General features: G+C 40.5%; 2 protein-coding genes across 2 annotated transcripts in view; one reads left to right on the top strand and one right to left on the bottom strand.

The window, feature by feature from the left end:
• The window catches only part of adgra3 (adhesion G protein-coupled receptor A3), a 35,853-nt gene extending 27,407 nt beyond the window's left edge, over window positions 1–8,446 (bottom strand). Inside the window, exon 1 of the mRNA XM_013140463.3 lies at window positions 7,308–8,446. Within this exon, the coding sequence (XP_012995917.2) occupies window positions 7,308–7,531 (224 nt within the window). The 5' untranslated portion in view covers window positions 7,532–8,446. The remainder of the gene's footprint in view (window positions 1–7,307) is intronic.
• Window positions 8,447–14,909: 6,463 nt separating this feature from the next.
• Window positions 14,910–21,414, top strand: gba3 (glucosidase, beta, acid 3). The gene is made up of 5 exons (XM_010890257.3): window positions 14,910–15,251; window positions 16,122–16,349; window positions 16,792–17,591; window positions 18,487–18,610; window positions 19,143–21,414. Exons 1-5 carry the CDS (start codon window positions 15,197–15,199, stop codon window positions 19,349–19,351), a joined length of 1,416 nt encoding a protein of 471 aa, XP_010888559.1. The 5' UTR covers window positions 14,910–15,196; the 3' UTR covers window positions 19,352–21,414.
• Window positions 21,415–22,125: the final 711 nt, after the last annotated feature.

Raw genomic sequence — 22,125 nt, 5'->3', positions numbered from 1 at the left:
ATCCATTTCACATAGGATTTGTGGTATATTTTGTGAAAAAGAATTGGGCAATGTTGATGACAGCCCTCTTCAATACAGACAAATGTTAATCCCGTCCTTGACAGTACGAACATAACACAATATTAGGGACTGTTTGTTACAGACATTGGTTAACAACTCTTCAAGCTCCTGCCCTAGATAATTAGACACACTTTCTGAACACGAATAGGCCTATTTAGCAGCGTGATCAAGTTTATTATTAATTTAATCTTGGTAAACCAGAGCAACATTTGACAATATTGCCAGACATTCTGAGTAGGTGGTCCAGAGTGGCCCAGTTGTCAACGCGGCTGCCTCTGGTCCACCTGTACTACGGCAGCTTGGATTTGTAAGTACATCTTTGAAAACAACAAATAATGTGCAGTTCATCTAAGAGCATATTTAAGCAGGCTAAATTATTATTGCAGTACTCAGTCTGCTTAAAACAAAAACATTCAGTTAGACAAAGACTAAAGGCACAATAAAAAGCAGCTACACATAATGGTTTCATATTGCACTTTTAATTTAGCCCAGTGTATCTAAGGTCTTAGCCTATAGGCAAATATGTCCTTGTAGAAGGAATCTGGCTGCCAAAATAATGGTGTTTGGCAATTTAATCACTTGGTGTTTTAAATAAATTAAAAACTTAAGAAGTATTCACATTTGTGTTCAAGCATTGTAAATGAAGGCATAACAGCCTAATAAGTATATACAAAGCCAGAGACAGAACTTTACAGAAATATTCAGAAGGTCAGGGCTATGTTCTGGTGCTGGATTTGCATTCGCTGAGAAACACCTGAGAAAAAAATCCCAGCCAACACTAAAGCCAACAATGTCACAATGTACTCATAATAAATGCACAAACTGACTTAGCTGGGCAGCATAAGGCATCCTTTATTGTTAGCTATCAACGTGTTTCCATTCAACAGTCCTATTATCAAGTGAAAACGGAATACTCACTAAAAGTATGTTTTAGTAGGGGGATTTTCAGATTCTAGTATCTGTGTCTCGAAATTTGGGAAATATGCCCCGACATTTAAAATAATTCACCTTGGTAAGAATTCAGAGCTGACAAGGGTACTTGTCATCAATATTATTGACTACGCGGCTTCAGTCTCCCATTGTTATACACCTGACACGTTTAGCCTGACAATACCCCCTTTCAATTCCAATGACCCATGGCACAAGAACATATAGAAAAGGGTCCATTTACAACTCCTTAAGGTGCAAGGTAAGATGATACACAATGCCAACAACTAAATACATGGCTAGCAGCCAAACTAATAGAAACGATTATGTGTTTCAGATAGACAAACAGGAATGTCCTTATATGGAAATTAAAAATGTAAAAAAACACAAATGAATCGCCTTTCCTTGAATCAACTTGAGGCCCAAGTATGGTCTGGCAAACCAAATGCTCAACAGGTCTTACTGTGTAATGAGAGACTGTGAGCTGCCTGGCTGTGAGCACTCAGCCGTCAGTCCATGCCGCGCCTTTGGGATTTGGTTTTCTTCTCCAAACATCACACAACGGTAAAGGAAAACACGGGGAGCATTGCTTAAACCCAAACGCTTGCCTGAAAAGCAAAACAAAATCTTTCCAGCTACCGGACACGCATGACAGCGTACACATGAGTACTAGTTACACAAACACTTCAAAGGCTGTCAGGCCGCCAACTTCGCTTGTTCATATTGCAGCAGCTAAACAAATCCCAAAAACTAGAGAAAGGATTCTATTTTCAGATGCCACAACAACCTTAAAGTCAACTCACTGGATATTGAACTCAAATCAAGAGGCAATATGACGTGGAGTGTGTTTATCTGGAGGCCTACAAAGGGGCACTCCAGCAGGTAGATTGGCTTGCAGACAACTCAGCTCGCCAAACAATTCTGAAAGTACATGGCCATTCACGAGTTCTACCTCAATCTGTCAAACAAATCTCACCATAATAAAGACACCGCAAGCTGCAATCCACAGACTAAATCAACACAACACTGATATTTTACTACTTAAATAACCAATCATATATAACCAATTAATTTCTTTCTGTGTAGTGTGGTCATTTGTCTCGCTCTGCAAGGATATCCAGATTAATGATACATTTCTTGTGGGTTGCAGATATACTTTGTACTTCTCCAAAACATTCTCAGAACTGCAAATTAGACTTACTTGGCAGATCTATAACAAGATTATGTATCATCTGTATATATTATTTGTGATTAGTGTTTCCATGAAATGACTAGCAGCAGCACAAAATCATTGCTAGACCTGCACATTCCTCTCTCGCTAGATGAGCAATTTGAAGGGCTATTAAAAGAGGTAATACAAACAAATCCACATTTGGATTATTTTAATGATGTAATTTAATGATTGAAATGCCCTCAGAACCACAGATTTTTTTTCTATACATAACTGAAATGTGGTGGTTTATTACCCTCTATTTTCCAGGTAAAATGATATAGGGCAGATGTGGTAAAGAGATCACTGGAACACAATACAACATTGAAGGCCAACCCCCCCCCCCCCCCCCCCCCCAAGAAACCAGGCAAGCCTAGTTCAGCCGGCCCACAATAAAACGTATTAGTGGCTGCCCTCTCGAGAATTGAACCCAGGTCGCCCAAGTGAAAAGCATTGTCGTTAACCACTACGCCACCGAACTGCACTCATGCCAGGCATTAGTATAGCGTCTTCACATTATATTACTTTTACTCATTAACATCATGCCAAGTTTTTTATGCTTGATGGAATACAGTACCATCAGGCATACTGTTCCATCACCCATGATTCCCTGCTGCTGTGAAATGTGTTGTTACAGCCCTGGACGCTGTCGTAAAATTACCCTGGCTTTTTCCTGAAGAGTGGGGAAATGTCCGTCTTCCCTTGACATCAATCACCCACTCGTCGGGCGAAAGTTCAGGTGTGCACTGGAAAGCTTCGTTTAAATCCTTTAGCCTGCTAGAAAGGCTCATATTGATACTAAACAAGTCTCTCACAGAAATATGAGGTATAAAGTTGCTGTACACCTAGGAGGCTTATATATTGCCCCATAGAAGCTGTGCTAATGTAGGGTGAAACAAACAGGTGCAGCCCCACATATGCAGTTGTGCTTATGCCCTCTTCACATGAGCACACCTAAAATTAACTCACTGTGTAAATGAAAATGGCAGAGGTTATGCACACACAAGGCCTCATTTTGAAGAACTCTTTAGACAGAAGAGAACAAGCTGGTTGTCTAAGTGTTGTCGTTTCCTCTCAGATTACGTTGGCATGCAGTGTTAGTTCATCGGTGCAAATGCTGGGAATCCAGCAGTCGTCCAACTTTCACAGAGAGCCATTCAGCAGCCTCACCTCAGGGAGAGCCATGTTTGACAACTGGATACATTCCTCAACAGAATGGGTTATCAACCACTTTCCATCATTTCACTTGTATCCAGTAACCAGCTGTAAAATATTCTCAAAAAATTTGATATTTACAATGGCCAAAATATCCAGATGATTTTCATTAATTTAGTAGGTGGCAGCAAAGTGGCCAAGTGGTTAGGGCATCTGACAAATGTCCAAAAACTCCTGGTTCTAATACCAATTACACAAAGGAGAAAGCCAATTTGTACTGTCCCTGAGCAAGACAGAAAATTCCCCCAAGAAAATAAGGATTGGTCCTCATCACACGGAATATGTCTTGATGAAATCACCTCAACTTTCCGGGATGAATAATGGTTCAATAAAAAATAAATCAATGATTCAAGCAACATCGGTTGTTTTTCAACTTTAAAGAGGTAGCCTAATGATGCCATTGGAAATGTCTGCCTCCCAATGCCTATTACAGTTGTCTTAGGTGAACAATCACTGAGTTCTACATAGATGATGCATACCTAGCTAGGCTGTTTGTGTTTGTGGACCGGGTCCATTAAATAATTCTTATGACACACAACATAATCTACAAGCCAACAAACTGTTACGTTAGCTGCCCAACAGAACTAAAATTGGACACGATATTCCTCATGACTGCTCCCAAAATTCATAGCTAGATAAGAAACGCCAAACTGTGTCATGATAGCACATGCTTACTTCAAGACCAGTACTACCACAGCTATTAGCTGATTGTCCAAGCACAGGCAAATCATCATGATGGCTTTACAAGCATAGCTAGCTAACAAGCCAAAAACAATCACATCAAACATTCGGAAATGGCACCATTGCTCATTTACCAAAAATAAAAATGCATGAATTGGGACCCAAGGTGGCTAGTTACATCAAGTTTAGGACCATAGCCAGCCCCATTCCACCTCTCAGAATTCCTGTCTACAGGGAGGAAACAGGAAAACAGGAAATGTTTGGGTCAAAGCAAGGGAAGGTATGATTAATGAGTCTCTAATTACACCTAACTTGAATCAGTGCATTGGACCAGGTCTTTCATTTGCAGAGAGGCAGGCGTGTCAATAACAAGTCTAAAGAAGGACCACATGGCAACTTTGAACCAAATCAACACTTAAAAATGTTCTGATTGTTTGTCAGACCCCAGAGAAGGGGTTTAGGAGTTAAGGCTGGATGGGATTGTCTGAACTCCAGAAAAGCCCATTATTGGCACAAGTCAGAGATAACTCTTGAAATAAATAAGCTATTGCCCTGAAAGAAATTGTGTGGGCGATCAGAAAGAAACTGAATTATTATCTGCAATTAATGTATCAGAATAAACAACACTAACTAAACGCTTTATATTAAAGGTTGTATTACTCTACCACTATCAACCTTTGGGGTCCTCTCAGAGCAAGACGTATCAAGGAATAGCTGGGTTGTATGATGTCCAGGGAGGGGGAGGTGACTGAATCTCAGGGTTAGGGAAGCTTGTGCCGAACAGGAGGGACCCCGTCTGGGATTGTGCTAGTCCGTCTCACCTTGTCCGGACCACTGTCAACCCCTGGGGCACAACACCAAGAAACAAAAACAGGCCCTAAACCACCACAGATGGTGAAGATTTTACTGCCCATATATAAGCACCAGCCAAATGTAGAAGTCCTGGGGACAGCATAAATGTATTGTACTTTTTAACATGGGAAGAGCTGCAGCCCAATCTACTTGGAAAGGCCCTGCAAAATAATATTCAGCTATATGAAAATTATCCAAACTGGTAAAGATTTTCCTCTGTTCTGTCCCAAATTAATGTGGATTTTATTTTTTAAGGAACCCTGAGGGCCTACCAACATTCTTCTCAAAACCTGGTGACACAAAGCTCAAGTGACCCATGGGAAGTTTAGTGGACAACCCTGTAGGAATGCCTGAGAACTTGGTACTGTGTCTAATTAGTCCCCTTTTTCCACTGTGGCTATAATACTGAATCACAGAGCTTGGATTATGTTCTCCCCCAACCAATCAATCACTGTCTCGAAGAACAAAATGATGGCACTCCAAGCAGTTGAACTTTAACATATACAGAAATATCTCGTACCATGACACAAGTAATAATATCTCAAGTCAGCCACTGACTTAACCAGCATAAGACCATGTCAAATTTGGGATAGAATCCTTTTAGAAAGACAAGCTTCTTTGGAAAATCTTACTGGAACATCACCAGTCAACCACACATAAATCAACACCTACATCTTGTTTCAGAGTTCTAGAACCACACGTACTGTATATTCCCTCAGCCTGACATCTCAGGTGACTTGCTCTTATTTTCGCAAGAGGCCACAAGAAGACAGCAAACTGTACCAATGTGTAGTTAAGACATGCTACACGTGGCTCCATTGAAAGACACCCCGAAAAGGCACCCAATGTATCAAACACATAAATCAAACTATGCCCTTTCAGAGGGAAATGCACAGTCTTTAGAAATCCAAGTAATAGAAAACCCGATTTCCTTCTGCTAGGCAATAAAAAGGCAATTTTAGTGTAAGGAACTGATGTTATTGGCTCCTCCTGTCTGTCTTTTCTCCATCAGGGTGACTGCATGTGGGCAAAGTCTCAAGATAAAGAAGACACACTCCCACAATTAAAATGGCCATAGATTATTTACAATCTGAACGCTGTGGATGTTTTGTAAATTCAGTATTTGTTACTCCTTTAAAGCAATACTAAGAAGTAATTGTTGAAATATAGTCATGTGTCAGGCACAAAATCTCAAATGAGTTCTTAGCAGCAGTCAGGACCAGTTAATATCAGTTGGGTATATGCATACCTAAATAACATTTGGTACTTTAGTGTATATCCATGAATGTAACATATCACATGTAAAACAGCTTATTGCAATGTAATGCATTACAGCCCTTACAAATACATAGAACAAATCAAGATCTGGCCATAGAAAAAATGTATTTGCAACACATACTTGTAATAGTCTGTTTCAAAAGATCGGTCAGTAAAGTAAAAGATGAGTATACAAGACAGTAAAGTTCAGCAGAGTTTAGTTATACCCTGAGCACAGAGTAAGTCACTTTATTCTACTGTACTGTTAAGGTGCCGTCTTCTGTGCTTTATGGAACTACTGAACTGCAAATATATCTATATACTCAACTGTCCTGTAATGAACTATATTCCCCTGTGCTTTATTGAACTGAACTCTACTGAAGTGGGTCCCAACCATTGGTACTATGACTGCTAGTGCTATCCAAACGTGTTAAACATATGGATATAATTGGTCCACATGTGGTCTGGACAAACCATTGGGTCTTGTTTTGGATTTAGCTCATTAAAATAACAGCTAGTGTGTGGAATAATGCCTGCAAATGCAGAGGATGATTTTTCATTATTTCAGCAATGATAACCACTATAAGGCGTTTCTGTACAGTTAGGAGGCTCATGACATAACTTGTTTACATATAATAGATACCTTTTTACAGAAGCTAAAAAGTTATGGATGTTTCACTACAACTAAGTGGGTACAAGGCCGTCGGTAAGGCCATGTGGTAACTAAATGTGATGTAATATACACTGTGCCATGTGTTAGAATATCAGATGTTGAAATCACCAAAATAACTTGATTAAACTAAACAGACCCCATCTAGATCAATGTATGACCTCTTAGTATTGCCTGTGTGTCCCACCAATACCATCCTATTAAACGTAAACAAAACGTGGCGTTTCACGCCTGCAACGCTAGACTGTCGGTAATGTTGACATGGTTTCCCAATGTATAGGCCCAAGGCAGGAAGAATAAAGTGCAGGTAAAACAACAAAGCAAACATTTCACGGCATGGTTCCTTCTCCGAGCAAAAGCTATTCCAAACAAGAGGACACCGTAGTCATCAACAGCGTAGTCATTGTGCAGAGAAGCATATTGATTTATACTTACAAAGTGACTGTTCTGTTATGAAAGGAATCCGGAGGTAACACCTGATGGAGTTCCATATTGCTGCAGACCACTTTCCTATCCGCTGTGGCCACCGACGGTGTGCTTTTCCCTGCGCTTTTTGAGCGTTCATCATATGTTTTACAATCAGATAATACCGCAGAGCCATCGCCTCCGAGTAGCAAAATAAGTAACAGTTGGAACAAATCCACGGCTTTTACCCTCATTTTTTCTAATTATAAGCCTATATAATTAGGCTACTGCAGCACTGGCAAAGAAAAGAATATATTAATATCAAGTAGCGTGTAAAGCAGGGGTTTGTGGGTGTACTATAAAATGGCCTGGCGCTTTCTGCAAAACCCCAAAATGTCCCTCAGAACACCCTGACAGTTTTAGTCATGTTTCAAACCTCTTTTCCACCATAATGTGGATTTTCCCCTCCATTTCTTGCAAGGGGTTCGATTTATATGTTCGGCGTTAACCAATCTGAAAAAGGGTCGGTACATCCTTCTTTGTTTGCCAAACGACACGATTTATAATTCAATTTCATCTAATGGTCTTCGCCGCTATCAGAAAAAAAAAAGGTAAAAACAATTAGAATTAGGAACGATTTCTTGGGGGGGTTACACCATGTAACTTCAACGATTAAAACAGTATTTCTTTGTTGCCAATAGCGCGGATCCAAGTGAGAATCTTGCCTTCCTCCACGAAGAGACAGCTGCAGTCATCCCAAGATAACACACTCGAACTTTAGGAAACCTGATCACGTGTAATAAAAAAAACTTTCTGCCCAAGAGAATTGAAACCGAGAGACTGACAGCATCTGATTACAACTAAGTAAAACAGCTGTAAAGCAACTTTTCACTTTAGAAGCGCCCATCGACTCCAGTTGTTGCAAAAGGAAATCATGGGACAACAACTCATAAAAAAACGAAAGAAAGAAACATATTCCCACTCCGAACAAGTCATTAATATTGCGTTGAAATCCAGGCTAAAGTAAGCCTAGGTCCCTTCCGAGATATCCAGAATAGCTTTCAGTTGGCAGCGTCCTCGTCTCGTTCTCTCTCTGAAAGTATCCATTGGCTTTCTTTCAACTGAGAACTACTATTCTCCCACAATCCTGCCCCGGGCTCCATGTTGCATTTCCACCCACTGACGTCACTCTACACTCCACACGGACAGCCTCTTTCTCCTTTTTTGTATGCTTAGGGTTTACAATGTATACACCACTAAAAAAATGCATACATTTTACGATAAAAAAAAGTTTTTAGCTTAATTGTTTACTTTTTCTGAATAGCAAGCAATCTCTCTAAATGCAGTTGATATGTATTTTCTTGAAAATACAGATTTTTATGAAATATATTGTCTTTGGAATTGCTTAGTGTTTGCAACAGTGAAAATAACACCTAGTGTCCTTGTTTAACTTTTGTTAATTCCGGAGATAGACAGAGAAAATGGGGATTTACATGTGTATCCTATATTGTGGTCTACCAGATATGCTGACACATTAATCCGATGTCATCTTGGGTAGAAGTAATTGGCAACCCTTCACATGTTGCCTGACCACTCATCCTACACTTAATTCCTTGCTCCATTGATCGCTCCATGCAGTAGTCTGAACCAACCCTCATAGTTTCTTGGGCTGGTGTCAAAATGACATAATTCATTATATGGGGATGCCGGTTCTGGCCTAACCCATTGATTTCTCAGACCACGCAGAACTGTCAAATCCAGACCAAGGGTGAAGAAGAAACATTTGTGCTATTAAAATGTTTCCTTCCTCAATTTAGTCATATCCAATTCTATCTACCATCATGTCTGATTGCAACAACTTCCAACTGAGATTTAAAAATGGCGGTAAGTATGTCATATGGGAACAGTGCTACAAGGTCGTGCTCTATCACCTGACAACCTAAGTTAGTTTTGAAGGCACCTGATTTGCTTGATAGAATCATTAATGTGTGATGACATCAGAAAGTCCCTGAACATCACCACCACTCCCTCAGTTTTGATGGCCAATTCGGCCAAGGAGCTTCTCAGCCACAGTTAGCTAGAGGCACAGTCCAGGTTTGATCCTGGTCAATGTAAGTACTACAAAAGAGCACCACAGATTAACCTGGGATGCCCCAAAAATTTAATGGTATGTAACATAACAATACCACACGTTTTTACTAGTGTAAAAAAATAGCATGACCACACATCTACTTGGACATATATTCCTTGATTACAATGTGTGTTAATTAAGCAATGCCTTTTCAAATATAATAACAGAAGGCATTTGCAATGGAACACTTGCTTTCAGTCCATCTAGCATTGTCTGTCATCTCTTTCTGGGTGCCTTCACACACAAAGCCCTCTTTACACTCCCCAAACAAGTTCAGGCTAGCTTTGTAATGGGCAAAAGCCATGAAATGCCAGACTCAGACAGACAGGAAGAGACCTACAAGAATTCACAAGTGCACTACAATTTACTTGTATAACTCACGTAGGGCCCGGAAGCTACATTAACACGTTACAGCAGAGATAGGTTGCCAGAAAGCTGTTGATCTGTCCGTCAATCATCTTTGTTGTGATTAGGTCAAATGAATGGTTACGTTTGTCTGTTTCAGAGTCAGACAGATATACAAGGAGGGTAACCTCCCTATGTACATAGAAAACCTTATACCCCGGGGCTACAAAGCTTTTACTTCCATTACTCTTGATTTGTTTAAAGGCTTGCACAGCTCTTTGACGTCTACTAAAAAACAACTGTCTGCAAACATGTGGACAACAGCCATTGTAGTAAGTGGTTTTCTATCTACAAAGAGGCAAAACAAGGGTTGCTTTAGGATGACACAATGAAAGTTATTGATTTGGGCCGTTTGTTTTGGTTAGCCAAAAAAAAAGGCAACTTGTGACCAAAGGCAACACTATAAGGTAACATAATAAGCCAAATAAATCAAATAATGTAAAACGAGTATTGTGAAATGACTGTAATAAGACATGTCTCCAGATGCAGGACTTGTTTCAATTAACTCCCTAAAAATACATGAAATAGGCAAAAACTAGACATGAATTGTAACTTTGGTCTAAAACATTGCTGTAGTAACTCTTTTTATGAAGAGAGAGCCACTAGTGAACTATAAGTTAAGAAATAAAACAGGATTGTACAGCTTCTTGGCTTTGGCTAATCAGATTCTGTGCTCGCTTTGTCTCCCTCTGTTCCTTCTCAATCCCGACAAGCACGAGGGAACCACCTACACAAAGGTGAATGCCGCAAGATGGCTTTGAGAATACAGACTGGGACATGTTCAAAGATTCATCCATGTAGACTTCAGATCATTATAGCGTTAGACGTCAGTATGAAGAACTGACACGCAGTACGTAGAGTATAAATAAATACAAGGTGCTCAAATGCATTGAGGATGAAAAAAGAAGACACTTAAGCTTGAGCCTGTGTTTAACAACTTAGACTTGAGATGCATGTGGCGTTGTTTTCATTTCAGCACATTCGATGCATGCTTTGAGGTGGATCTCTTTGTGCTAACCAGGAAAGGTTCTCAGGGACTCAGAGGCTGACTTTAACATTAACAAAGCCGTTGAACAAATCATATCCACGGTTGCGTCTTCAGAGAGCGTGCCACCTAGCTTTGAAAGGATTACTCGAGCAACTCCATGGAGGATGTCGTTTCCTTCGCTATTTAGACAACGATATAACGCCTGGAGAAGAGGAACACCCATGTGAGAATGTAGTTAAGTCACTGTTCAGCTTTCAACACTATTGTTCCCTCCAATCCAGTCACCAAGCTCAGAGCACTGGGCCTGGACACACCCCTGTGCTACTGGATACTGGACTTTCTGATGGGTAGTCCTCAGGCTGTGAAGATTGGTAACGAAACTTCCTCCTGGTTAACCAGGGGAGTGTTCTATGCTTTCCTCTGTGTTCCCTGTAAACCAACGCCATCAAGATGCCGACGACACCACAATGAGTTAGATTATAGGGAAGATGTAAGTTAGCTGGCGTCTTAGCGCCAGGACAACAACCTCTCCCTCAATGTAAGAAAAACAAAGATGATTGATGACTTTTTAAGCAGCGGAGGGAACATCTATGAGCCTGCAATGGAGAGAGTCAGCAGTCTCTCTGTGTTCACAACATTGTGGATTTGTCACTGACCTTAAGTTCCACAAATGTCAAGAGGGTGCAATAGTGTCTCTACTTCTTAAGGAGAATAAAGCGATTTGGCTTGCCACCCTGGTTGAAATGCTATTGCCACATTGTGGAGAGCATTCGGTCTGGGTGCATCCGGCTCTGGTTTAGGATCTGCTCACCACACACCAGGGTATTTCCCAGAATTCGGGCCTATTTCTGTCCACAGGGTGTAATTCTATTAAAAAACAAATTAAATCTAATACATTTTAGCACTAATAATTAGTATAAACAAAAACAAGCCTAGACTTTTTTATGGCTGCTCTTACTAATGATTTTAACACATTTTATTGGTGTTTTGTTGTACAATATCTGTGTTTTGGTGTTGTCCACCACCAGAGTTTTCACATGTCGTGCCATATCTCAAACATTATTTATCACAAATTAATAAAAGAAAAAATTGGCATATGAATTAAATGTTACCTGAACTAATAAACTACATGCACAGATTAAGCATATATATGCATTTTGTACTATATTTTGCTTAATTTCTACCTGTCCCATGGTTTAGCAGTCATTACCAACACGCTTTTTCATTTTTCATCAAAAGTTTATTTGGTAGCCATGGTAACCTAATATCATAGTGGAGCACATGGATTTCAAGCTGCAAGACTGATGCTAGTTTGTTTTTTGACAAAAATGTCATTACCAGCACATTACAGCTTGTGCTGGTAATGACAGGTTGTGGTGGTGATGACGGCAGATACATTAAACATACTGTTCTTTAAAGAATTTATGTTGAATACGATTTCTTAAATGAATGAATATACATATACCAATCAAAAGTCACTATGTTTTAAAAAAAGTAGTGCATTTGTTTTTAAAATACTAAATTAATTCATTATAATTGTTTTGTTTAGGTGTGACATGGCTCAAGGTCCAAATCATACAGAAAATGTCCAAAAGATAATCCTGAGAAATATGAACAGTATCTGCAGAGGTACGAAAGAGAGATATCGTAGAAGAAGAGAAACAGGAAAATTGAAATCTGTTTCCCTATTGAGCACACGAGAACACAGATATGAAAAAAGCGATCTGTGACGGTGAGGTGACGGACAGCCACGTCATCTCCCGCTTTCCCCGGTTTACTTTTCATTCACGAACACATCCCGGACTTGTCTTGTCTCTGATTATCACCCACACCTGGTCCCAATCCGGTCGTTAGTATGTGTTTAAATGTTGCTCCTCTGCTCCCCTCATTTATCGGTTATTGTTGCTTGTCTATGTTTGTTCATGTACGTGGTGAGTGGTCTGGATTCGTTTATCCCCTTTTTTATGTTTTCGGTGCTCAGTGTTATTTTGATTAAAAAAACACATCGTCAACTGCCACTCTGCCTGTGTCTGGTTCTCTCCTCTCCACTCTTATGCCAATCGTGACACGATGGAAAGTTAATCAACAAAGGAAGAGAGCTAAGGACAGAGAAATGAATAGTCTATGAATAGTCCTCCAGAATCTCCTGATGTCCATACACAAGAGAATCAGAATAGGGATGTGCCAAATGCAAGGAATGAAAGAGGAGGTATGGCGGATTCCGTCCAAACCCCAAAGCAAAGAGGACGCAAAAAAGTCAATAGAAACAGAAGAAAGGTCTACTGTGATCTTCAAAAGTCTTCGAAAAAGCTGGAAAATGCCTTGCAAAAGGTTTATAAGTATAGGAAAAGGTTTGATAGGCTGACTCGGAAGCATACCACTGAGCAGTCCCCAAGAACTAAAGCAAGAAAACAGATGAGCCAAGGGATGCTCAATACAACGCCTGAAATAACTATGTCTTTGGTGGGAGAATGGTGTGTGGTCTGTTACGATGGGGAGGCCTAGCCAGGTGTGGTCCAGGATGTCAATGAAGAGTCTGTCCAGGTCTAAACAATGTGTATCATTGGGGTTAACCTTCTTTTTTTGGCCTCTGAAAGATGACATCCTATGGTACAGGCATGAAGATGTCCTGGGGCTTGTGCCAGAGCCAAAACCAAGAGGCATATGATGCTTGATGTCTCTGTCTGGAATAAAGTATCATCCATGATGGAAGAGAGGATGGAAGTTTGATGAGTTTTTGTCTGTTTTGTGGAAGATTTGGTATCAATGACATGTTTGTGGTGTTTAATTTTTTAAGCAATTGTTGAACAAAAAGTTTAAATAAACTGTCAGATTAGATTCTAGTTGTTTGGGATATGTAATAGGACTGTGTTATTTCAGCATTTTATCTATTCTTAACTGCCTTCCTGTTTCATGTTTTTTTCATGCAACATGGCTATGAATTGATTAAATAGTCTGTTTAGACTATAATTATACTGAACCAATCCTGTTCACAAGGAACACAGTTCATGTTTGGTCTTCCATAATCAGATTAAACTATGTTTTGATGTTTTAACAGATTACTAGCTGCTGTTTTTTTTGTTGGTCTAAAGTCACTTAGGCTATTAAATTACAATAGGTTATGATCAATGATTTGTCATCACCGCAACAAACTGTCATTACCAGAACTGCAATGTCATCACCATCACCATACATATTTTTGTCAATAAATTATGTATGAATTAAAAAAACATCCTACAATTATATATTTCTAACAATGTTGGAAAGTCTAAATTATCACTGTATTAAAAAGTTTTGATAAATGGCATTCACTTAAATTATATTCCAAGCCAGGGTAGATTGATGAATCAGAAATGTAGATACTTAAATGACTATAATTAATCTTGCAAGTAAAAATCAACAATCCCATTAAGTTCAAGATAAAATAGATTCCATGTGAAACCACAAAATGTTTTAAAAGCACTGGATCTCCAGTGGGTAGTGAGGACTGCCCAAAGCAAATCAAGGACATCTATCCAAAACAGTGTCTGACAAATGCCAGTGGCATTATCAGGGACACTTCATACACCAGCCTCATTCTGTTAATTTTCCCGTTGATCAGATGGGGACTCAGTTGAAGTGTAGGGTCTAATACCAATAGGTTTATGTTTGCGAGGCAGCATACTGCTAAAACCTTACCTGGTACAACCATTTTGACTGACTATGGGCGCACATGCACGTACTCATACAAAAAGACATCCATACACACACAGATATCATGTAAATATTTATGTAAATAATCTACGTCATTAATATTGGTTGTACCGTTCTGTAGATATGTTTATTATTATTGCTATAATCGTTACACCCTGTGCAATTTTAAACTTGAAATCCTGCAACAACATGTTTTTCAAACCGTACAAAAAACCTTGCCGGCGATGTTTGTGCCGATTTAATACCTGAAGTGATTAATAGATTAATGAAAAGCCATATATTCTTTTGCTAAACAGAATTTGCGCAGTGCAATGTCACAGCAACGCCCGTGAACAAGCCCTAGTGACGTAACAAACCCGGTAGTCGGAATTCATTAACCAACAAGAGATGGAGAATTACCAGTTGTGAAGTAAATACTAGTTTAACTCGTTGAGAAACGCTAATTGATTAGCCAATATTTGAGAGAAGTTGGAGCTCAGGGCTAAACAAAATGCACATTAACAGTTGGAGGAGCGTTAAAGTGATTTGTTTTTTCATTCGTACGTGGGAAATATCAACTTCTCACTTGTTAATGAACATGGCTTTACCAGGAAGTCTAATCAATATGATAAGAAGAGGGTTGTTGACCTTTTAAATTATACGTAGAAAAATATAACCAATAGCCCTGAATTGATTTGTCTGCATGCGAACGATTCTGAAATCATGTTTCCACCTAAATTTGCATGGGGCGCAGCTACAGCCGCTTATCAAATCGAAGGTACTTAGCGATTTTTTTTAATGTAATGTGTTTATTCAACCTTATAATCTCGAAATCTGTGAGATATTACTTTTCAAAAGTTTGGGGTCACCTATAAATGCCCTTGTTTTTTAAAGAAAAGCAATTTTTTTGTCCATTAACCATGGGACCCTGTGTCCACATGAGGACACCGTTTTAGGCTTCCTGCACCATATACTTTATTCTGCTTAACTTAAACCTATTGTCCTTATTAGAGGACAGTTGTCTGCGCCATTCTTAGATAGTATACTTATCATGTCCACCAATCCCTAATAGCTAAGACAAATTTATAATGCATACATTATCAAAGCTCAGGTCTTAGGAGGTTAAAATAAGATCACATTGTTCAGAAATGCGCAGACTACTTGTAGCTGGAAGCGGATGATTCTTAATGGTACAACCAATGTCTGGCCTTTTATGGATCTTAGGTTGATGCTAAATGCAAATAAAACATTCTGTATAACCCGAAATCTGCGTATGGATGATTTTTTAATTACTACCGTGGACGGTTCTGTTATAGAACGTGTTCCTTTCTACAAATACCTTTGGATGTGGCGTTTTATTAGTAGTGTTTGTTTGGCTGGGAATCCCAACCTTCCTTAAGATAATTATATGTAGGCAGTACTACCTCTATTTCTAGGCTATTAACAATGTAAGGCTTGTTCTAGTGGACTGGCCCAAGCACACTCATACACACACGTTTGCTTAATTATCGAATTAAAAGTGGATTGCCTAAAAAAAAACCGGCGACTGAAATGTAATCAAGTGCATTTGAAGGCTGCATGTTTTCCTTAGGAAAAATAAAATAAAATGTAAAGTGGATTTTAACTGCTATGAAATTAATCCTTGCAGGTGGCTGGGACTCGGATGGCAAGGGACCAAGCATTTGGGACACGTTCTGTCATAAAGGGGGCGGATTGGTGTACGAGGACCACAGCGGAGATGTCACCTGTAGCAGCTACGTGTTCTGGGAAGAGGACCTGAAGTGTATCCAGCAGTTAGGCCTGACCCACTACCGCCTGTCTGTGTCCTGGTCCCGCCTGCTCCCGGATGGGACGACCAAGCACGTCAATCAAAAAGGTAGATGTACGGCTATGCCGTTGAAGACCAATCACACCATACGCTACTACTGAGAGCCAACGTTACTGTAAATGATACAGCTCTGGAAAACATTAAGAGACCACGGCACCTTTTTTTCTTTCCTTTCCAAAAAAGTCGAAAAGGAGGGTTTTGAGTGAGGAACAAAAGCATTCAATTTGCAGTGGTCTCTTAATTTTAACCCTGCTGTTCCTCACTCAAAACCTTCCCTTTTGACTTTTTTTTGGAAAGAAAGGAATAGGTGCAGTAGTCTCTTCATTTTGTTTTCGGAAGCTTTATACCCCTAAAAACTCTGTGAAAGTGTCTAGACGATTTTGGCCCAGTTGGTTGTATTCTTGTCTTGTGAGCACAGGGTCTCTGGTTTTGGCCTTGCATTACCTTCCAGCCTATGATTAGTTATATGCTGCGTGTTTTTATGCCGCAGGTGTGCGATACTACAACAAAGTGATCGATGACTTGCTGGCCAGTAACGTGATGCCCATGGTTACCTTGTACCACTTCGACCTGCCACAGGCCCTCCAGGACCAGGGAGGTTGGACCTCACCTGAGATGGCTGACATCTTCGACAGCTACGCCTGCTTCTGCTTTCAAACCTTCGGGGACCGCGTGAAACTTTGGATCACGTTAAATGAGCCGTATGTGTGCGCTAAACTGGGCCACGAGGATGGCATCTTTGCCCCGGGGATAAAAGAACCAGGGATTGCGGCCTACCTAGTGGGACACAACATGCTGCGCGCCCATGCCAGGGCTTGGCACAGTTACCACAGCATGTACCGGGCAAAACAGGGGGGCGCGGTGTCCCTAGCCCTTAACAGTGACTGGGCTGAACCGGTGAACCCGGCCAGTCCGGATGACATAGCGGCCACTGAACGCTACTTGGCCTTTTCCCTTGGTTGGTTCGCATGGCCGGTGTTTGTAACTGGGGACTACCCAGAAGTGATGAGGTCTCGCGTTGAGCTAAGAAGCAAGGAACTGAGTTGCCAAGATTGCAGACTGCCTGCGTTCTCTAAGGACGAGCCTAGCATCTTAGGCACGGCCGACTTTTTCGCTCTGAACTACTACACGTCTCGGAGGGTGAAAGCTGTGGGAGGATTGCCGGAGGGGTGTGGGTTGAAAAGCGACCAGGATGCCGAAGCGGTTGTGGACCCGACCTGGCCAGTGTGCGGGGTGTCATGGCTGGCTGTGGTTCCGGATGGCCTGAGGAAGCTGCTGAAGTATATTAAGGTAAAGAGGACCAGGGCTTTGTTGCAATACAAATAATAATAATAATAATTATTATTATTTGAACATCCCCAAGTTAACAGGGTCAGATCAATTGAAAGTTGACTCTGATATCGGTCTTCAACCAAATTGATCTCATCATTAAGGGAGGAGAACACATTTAGCGTTAATGGAGTTGCTTGTTATTAATAAAATATTTTTTTGCACAGTAAACTGATTGAGCCTCCATTACAGTTGCCACCCTGAAATGTGTCACTTTGATTGCTTTAGGTGAAATCTATTTCAGAATGACTGATTTCCTGCTTTTGCAGTTCCTGCTGTTATGTCAGTTCTTTAGCATGAGTGGGGTTGCAAGTGTGTGGGGGGGGGGGACTATAACACACACACGCATTTAGCTGCCCTTCTGGATACATGATTCCGATTCAAAACTGTAATTCTAAATCTAACACTTAACCTACCTCTTCCTTAACAAAATAGCCTAGTTCCTGCAGAATTTCCTGACAAGTTCAAATCTTCCTTGTTTTACAGATACTATTGTGATTTTTGGTCCCTGCATGTCAATTACATTTTTCTGTCCTTTTGGGTTACCCGAAAAAGTGAATCTCAATGTACCCTATTCCTTTGGGCCAAACCTAACGTTAACCTCAATAACAAGTATGTCTTAACATATCCTTACCCCAGTGTCTTAAACCTAACTCCTAATACATAAACCTAACCCCTAACTTCCAATCTCCTATGGCCCAAATCTAAATGTACCGTTGATTCTAACACTAATCCCAATTGTACATTTTATCTGAACTGAACCCATAAGTCGATCATTTCCTTTAATTGTCAGACCTGGAAAAATACACAGAAACTTGTCTGGGTGCAGTATGACAGCCACTCATGTCTTTTACAGGACACGTTCAACAACCCTGCAGTTTACATTACAGAAAACGGCTTCTCTCAGGTGGGGCCAGTGGTCATGGACGATGTCCAACGCTGTGGGTTTTACCAGGACATCATTCAGGAAGTTGCCAAAGGTAATTCCCAGTGCAGAGACCCATAGAACCGATGCATGTAATGGAGAATGTACGTGTTTACAATGTGATGGTCTTCAATTTTGCCATTTACCTACACTACTTAAGCCTCTGACAAGTTGATTTGCATATAAAATCATGGCATTCATGCATGGTCCAGAAATGAGAGTCGCATAATTCCAATTTGATCGACCTGTTCCGTTATCTTATGTACATAGGCCATTTTACATGAATGCAGAAGGTTGAGATAATAAATAAACAAATGGATGGACATAGAATGTGGCAGTATGAGTTGTGCAGGTCTGGTGGAATCACATTCAGAATGGTTTACAGCTGTCGTTAAGGACTACGTTTTAACAGGCATTAACTCTGGGGACACTATCCTTTCTGTTTCACTTAAAAAATGTGGACTAGGTTGTTTAGAGAAATGAGCAGATTTGTTTTTAAATGTGAGGCCTGTGAAAGTGGTGTGTAGACCTCCACTAGTGACTGTATTCAAGAACACACCATGTGCTTGTTTGTCTCTTGGTTTTAGCTATCCAAGAGGATGGTGTGGACGTGCGAGGCTACTTTGCCTGGTCTCTCCTAGATAACTTTGAGTGGGCAGATGGGTTCCGTGTCCGCTTTGGCCTATTCCACGTGGATTTCGCTCAACCTGAAAAAACACGGACCATATACCGTTCTGGAAGGGAGTACGCCGGGATCATCTCCAAGTACCAATCTCAGACCAATAACAGCCAATAAGCACAGAGCAAATCAGCCAATAAAATGTTGTTGCTAAATGTTCTGACCTAATCAACTGCAACCAAGCTTGGTCTATTGCAATGTTCCAACAGGATATATTAAATTCACGCTAATATGAGTTTCAAGTTTTTTATTTTCTTTCACTTCAGATTTCTTTGGTTGTAAAACACTTAAGCCTATTCAGCATCTTTTGCAGGAAGGTGATTTTATCTGATTTCTTTTTTGGGGGGAAGTGGGGTTGAAGAGTACAATTCCCTACACAGAATATAGATCCAGTTATAAGCCATCTAGGCCATAATGTTGTGCCAGATTGGGGCTGGGAACAAGTCTACTAAGGTATGTGTGATGTACTCGTCTTTGTGTGTTGTGACTATGTTCCCACAAAGATAGTAAAACCTGAAACATTAATCCTCTGTTTTGTTAGGTCCCCTGTAGGGAAAATGCTATTTCGAGCTTAGGTTTAGAGGAAAAATGTGCTGTTGGGCGTAGTGAAATAATAAGTTACTTTTAGGTATTATCTGTTTGGTTTAGACATTTGGACTAGGCTTTAGACATAAATGTTAGGTTATTGAGGTTAGGTTTAGGGAATAGGGAACATAGTTAGGTTTAAGGTCCCCATGAGGATCGAAAATGGCAAGACGTGTGTGTGTGTGTGTGTAACCTCATATCTCAACCCGTAAGGCCCCTATATGACTTGAATGGGTTTAAAACGAAATCCTAAACAGCCCTCATGGTGAGACAAAATACACAATGCCTCTCATTGTGCCGGTGGACGGTTTGGGTTGTAACTAAGACTAAACCCTACTGGGCCTGGGTAGGGAGCGGCGCCAGACAGCAACCCTGGTATGAAGGATCACATAGTCTAATGCTCGTTTGTGTTTACAAACAAATCATCCGAGGGGATGGGGTCGCTGAGGGGTCGCTACGTTATGAGGGAGGGGTTAAACCTATGCAAAGTTGCTGGACGAGGACAGGCATTTGAATGGAAAAACATCCGCCAACCAAATGTAAGCAAATGGCTTCACTGGCAGGCGATCGTGCCGCGGACGTCATGCTCATTGTCCCATTCTGTGGGGGGGGGTAGAATCTGGGCATTATGGGATTTTAGTGTAAAGGATCTGCCTGTAGGAAGGGCTGAGGTACTGACAACATATTGCTCTTTTAATGGATGAAAACACCAGGGGCTATATGATACAGTCCGGTGTATGTGAAGGCAGTTAAGTGGAATAGTCTTTAAGACCCGAAGACTGCCCTCACAGACAGCAGCCTTCTACATCGAAGACAACCAAATGCAATGGCAGCGCCTTTAATGTTAGAATGCTTTATTTCTTGGAGGAAAAAAGTAGTCCAAAAATCTGTTTGTGGTTTTACTGGCTTTTATAAGGCTATACGGGAAAAGATGGGCACAGGGGCCTTTATCAAGGGATTTGTGTAACTTCTGTTAACTCAAAGGTTATTTAGGAGAGGCGGCGGAAAGGCAAAAAGACGAAAATAAGCCTTTATTTGAAGGACTTGGTCCCAAATTACGTTTTACCGGTGTGAAGAAAAACGTGAAAAACCCATCAAAACTCCATGGTAGGACACATTAATGTCTTGGATGGAAGGTGGTTATCGAGGAGAGGGCGACCTTCCCGTTGCCTACTAATGAACGGAGGTCAAGGGTCGGAGATGGGACTTCATTAAATGGATAGAAGTACAGAGACTTAAGATGTGGGTTATCTGGTCATTCTCCCTTTTAATACACTTCTGTGTTCCCGACCTACGATTGTGTGACCTGTTCTGTTTCGTAAGAATGTTTACTGTATATTTTTTTTTTTATCTGTAGCATCTGCTATCCCCCGCATTTCATTCAATATCTGGAAGAAATGTAAATCTTGCCCTCATGACCTTGTGCTGGAACATCTGTTGTGCGTCTTTGAATCTTAAACCATTTCGTACTCATACTCTTTTTTTGTCGTTGAACAGCAGTGTGAATTGTGCGTCGACCCTGACCTCTACTCATCTTTTGAATTATTCTGTTGAAATACAAGCCACAAAGGACACAATAAACGGTTTTAAACATATCCCAAAGATGTGTTAAATTATGAGACTGTCAGCATGAATGAAACCCATTTTAAAAGTCTAGAAGGGAATGCCTTGAAGGTATCATACGACCAGGAAACCAAGAGGGCAGCTGTGCAAACCCCTGACTGAGAAACAACCCAAAGAGCAAGGTGAATGCCCTGCCTCTCAAGTCCCGTGTTTACTCTATGCACATAGTGTGGTTAATATTGGCTCCACTTTGTATGGACTTTGTACAATGGAAGGTAAACCTGCACAGCTGAGGCTGGTCTTTCTCTTGGCAATCCATTGGAAACCACTGTAGGCTTGCTCCAAAATATTTTAAGGGCACAAATTCAATATGTTCAAATAAATAGTGTATTATCAAGGACATCCTTTTATTTGATTATCAACTTCAATGACACAGTAGTGGTAGTACTTAATTCACAGTAGTTTCATAGGGCATTGAGAACTGCACAGCCTTGGTTAAATGCAAAATGCGAAATATTTAATTGAAACAAATATAAACTATCAAAATTTGATGTTTTGAGATGTGAGATGTTCTTTTCATGTCTCATGTTAGAGGTTCGTTTTGTTAGATGACACTGCCACCATGTGGTACTACACATAACTGCAGTTTTGTTGGTGCATATTGCAATGTTTTGTATAACACAATAAGGTGTTTTTATTACCTAGAGAATGTTTTACAATCGATCCTGAACCACGTCCCTAAA

This window comes from Esox lucius, chromosome 24 (assembly GCF_011004845.1).
Source record: "Esox lucius isolate fEsoLuc1 chromosome 24, fEsoLuc1.pri, whole genome shotgun sequence".
Lineage (NCBI taxonomy): Eukaryota > Metazoa > Chordata > Actinopteri > Esociformes > Esocidae > Esox > Esox lucius.
This window is presented reverse-complemented; position numbering and strand designations above follow the sequence as displayed.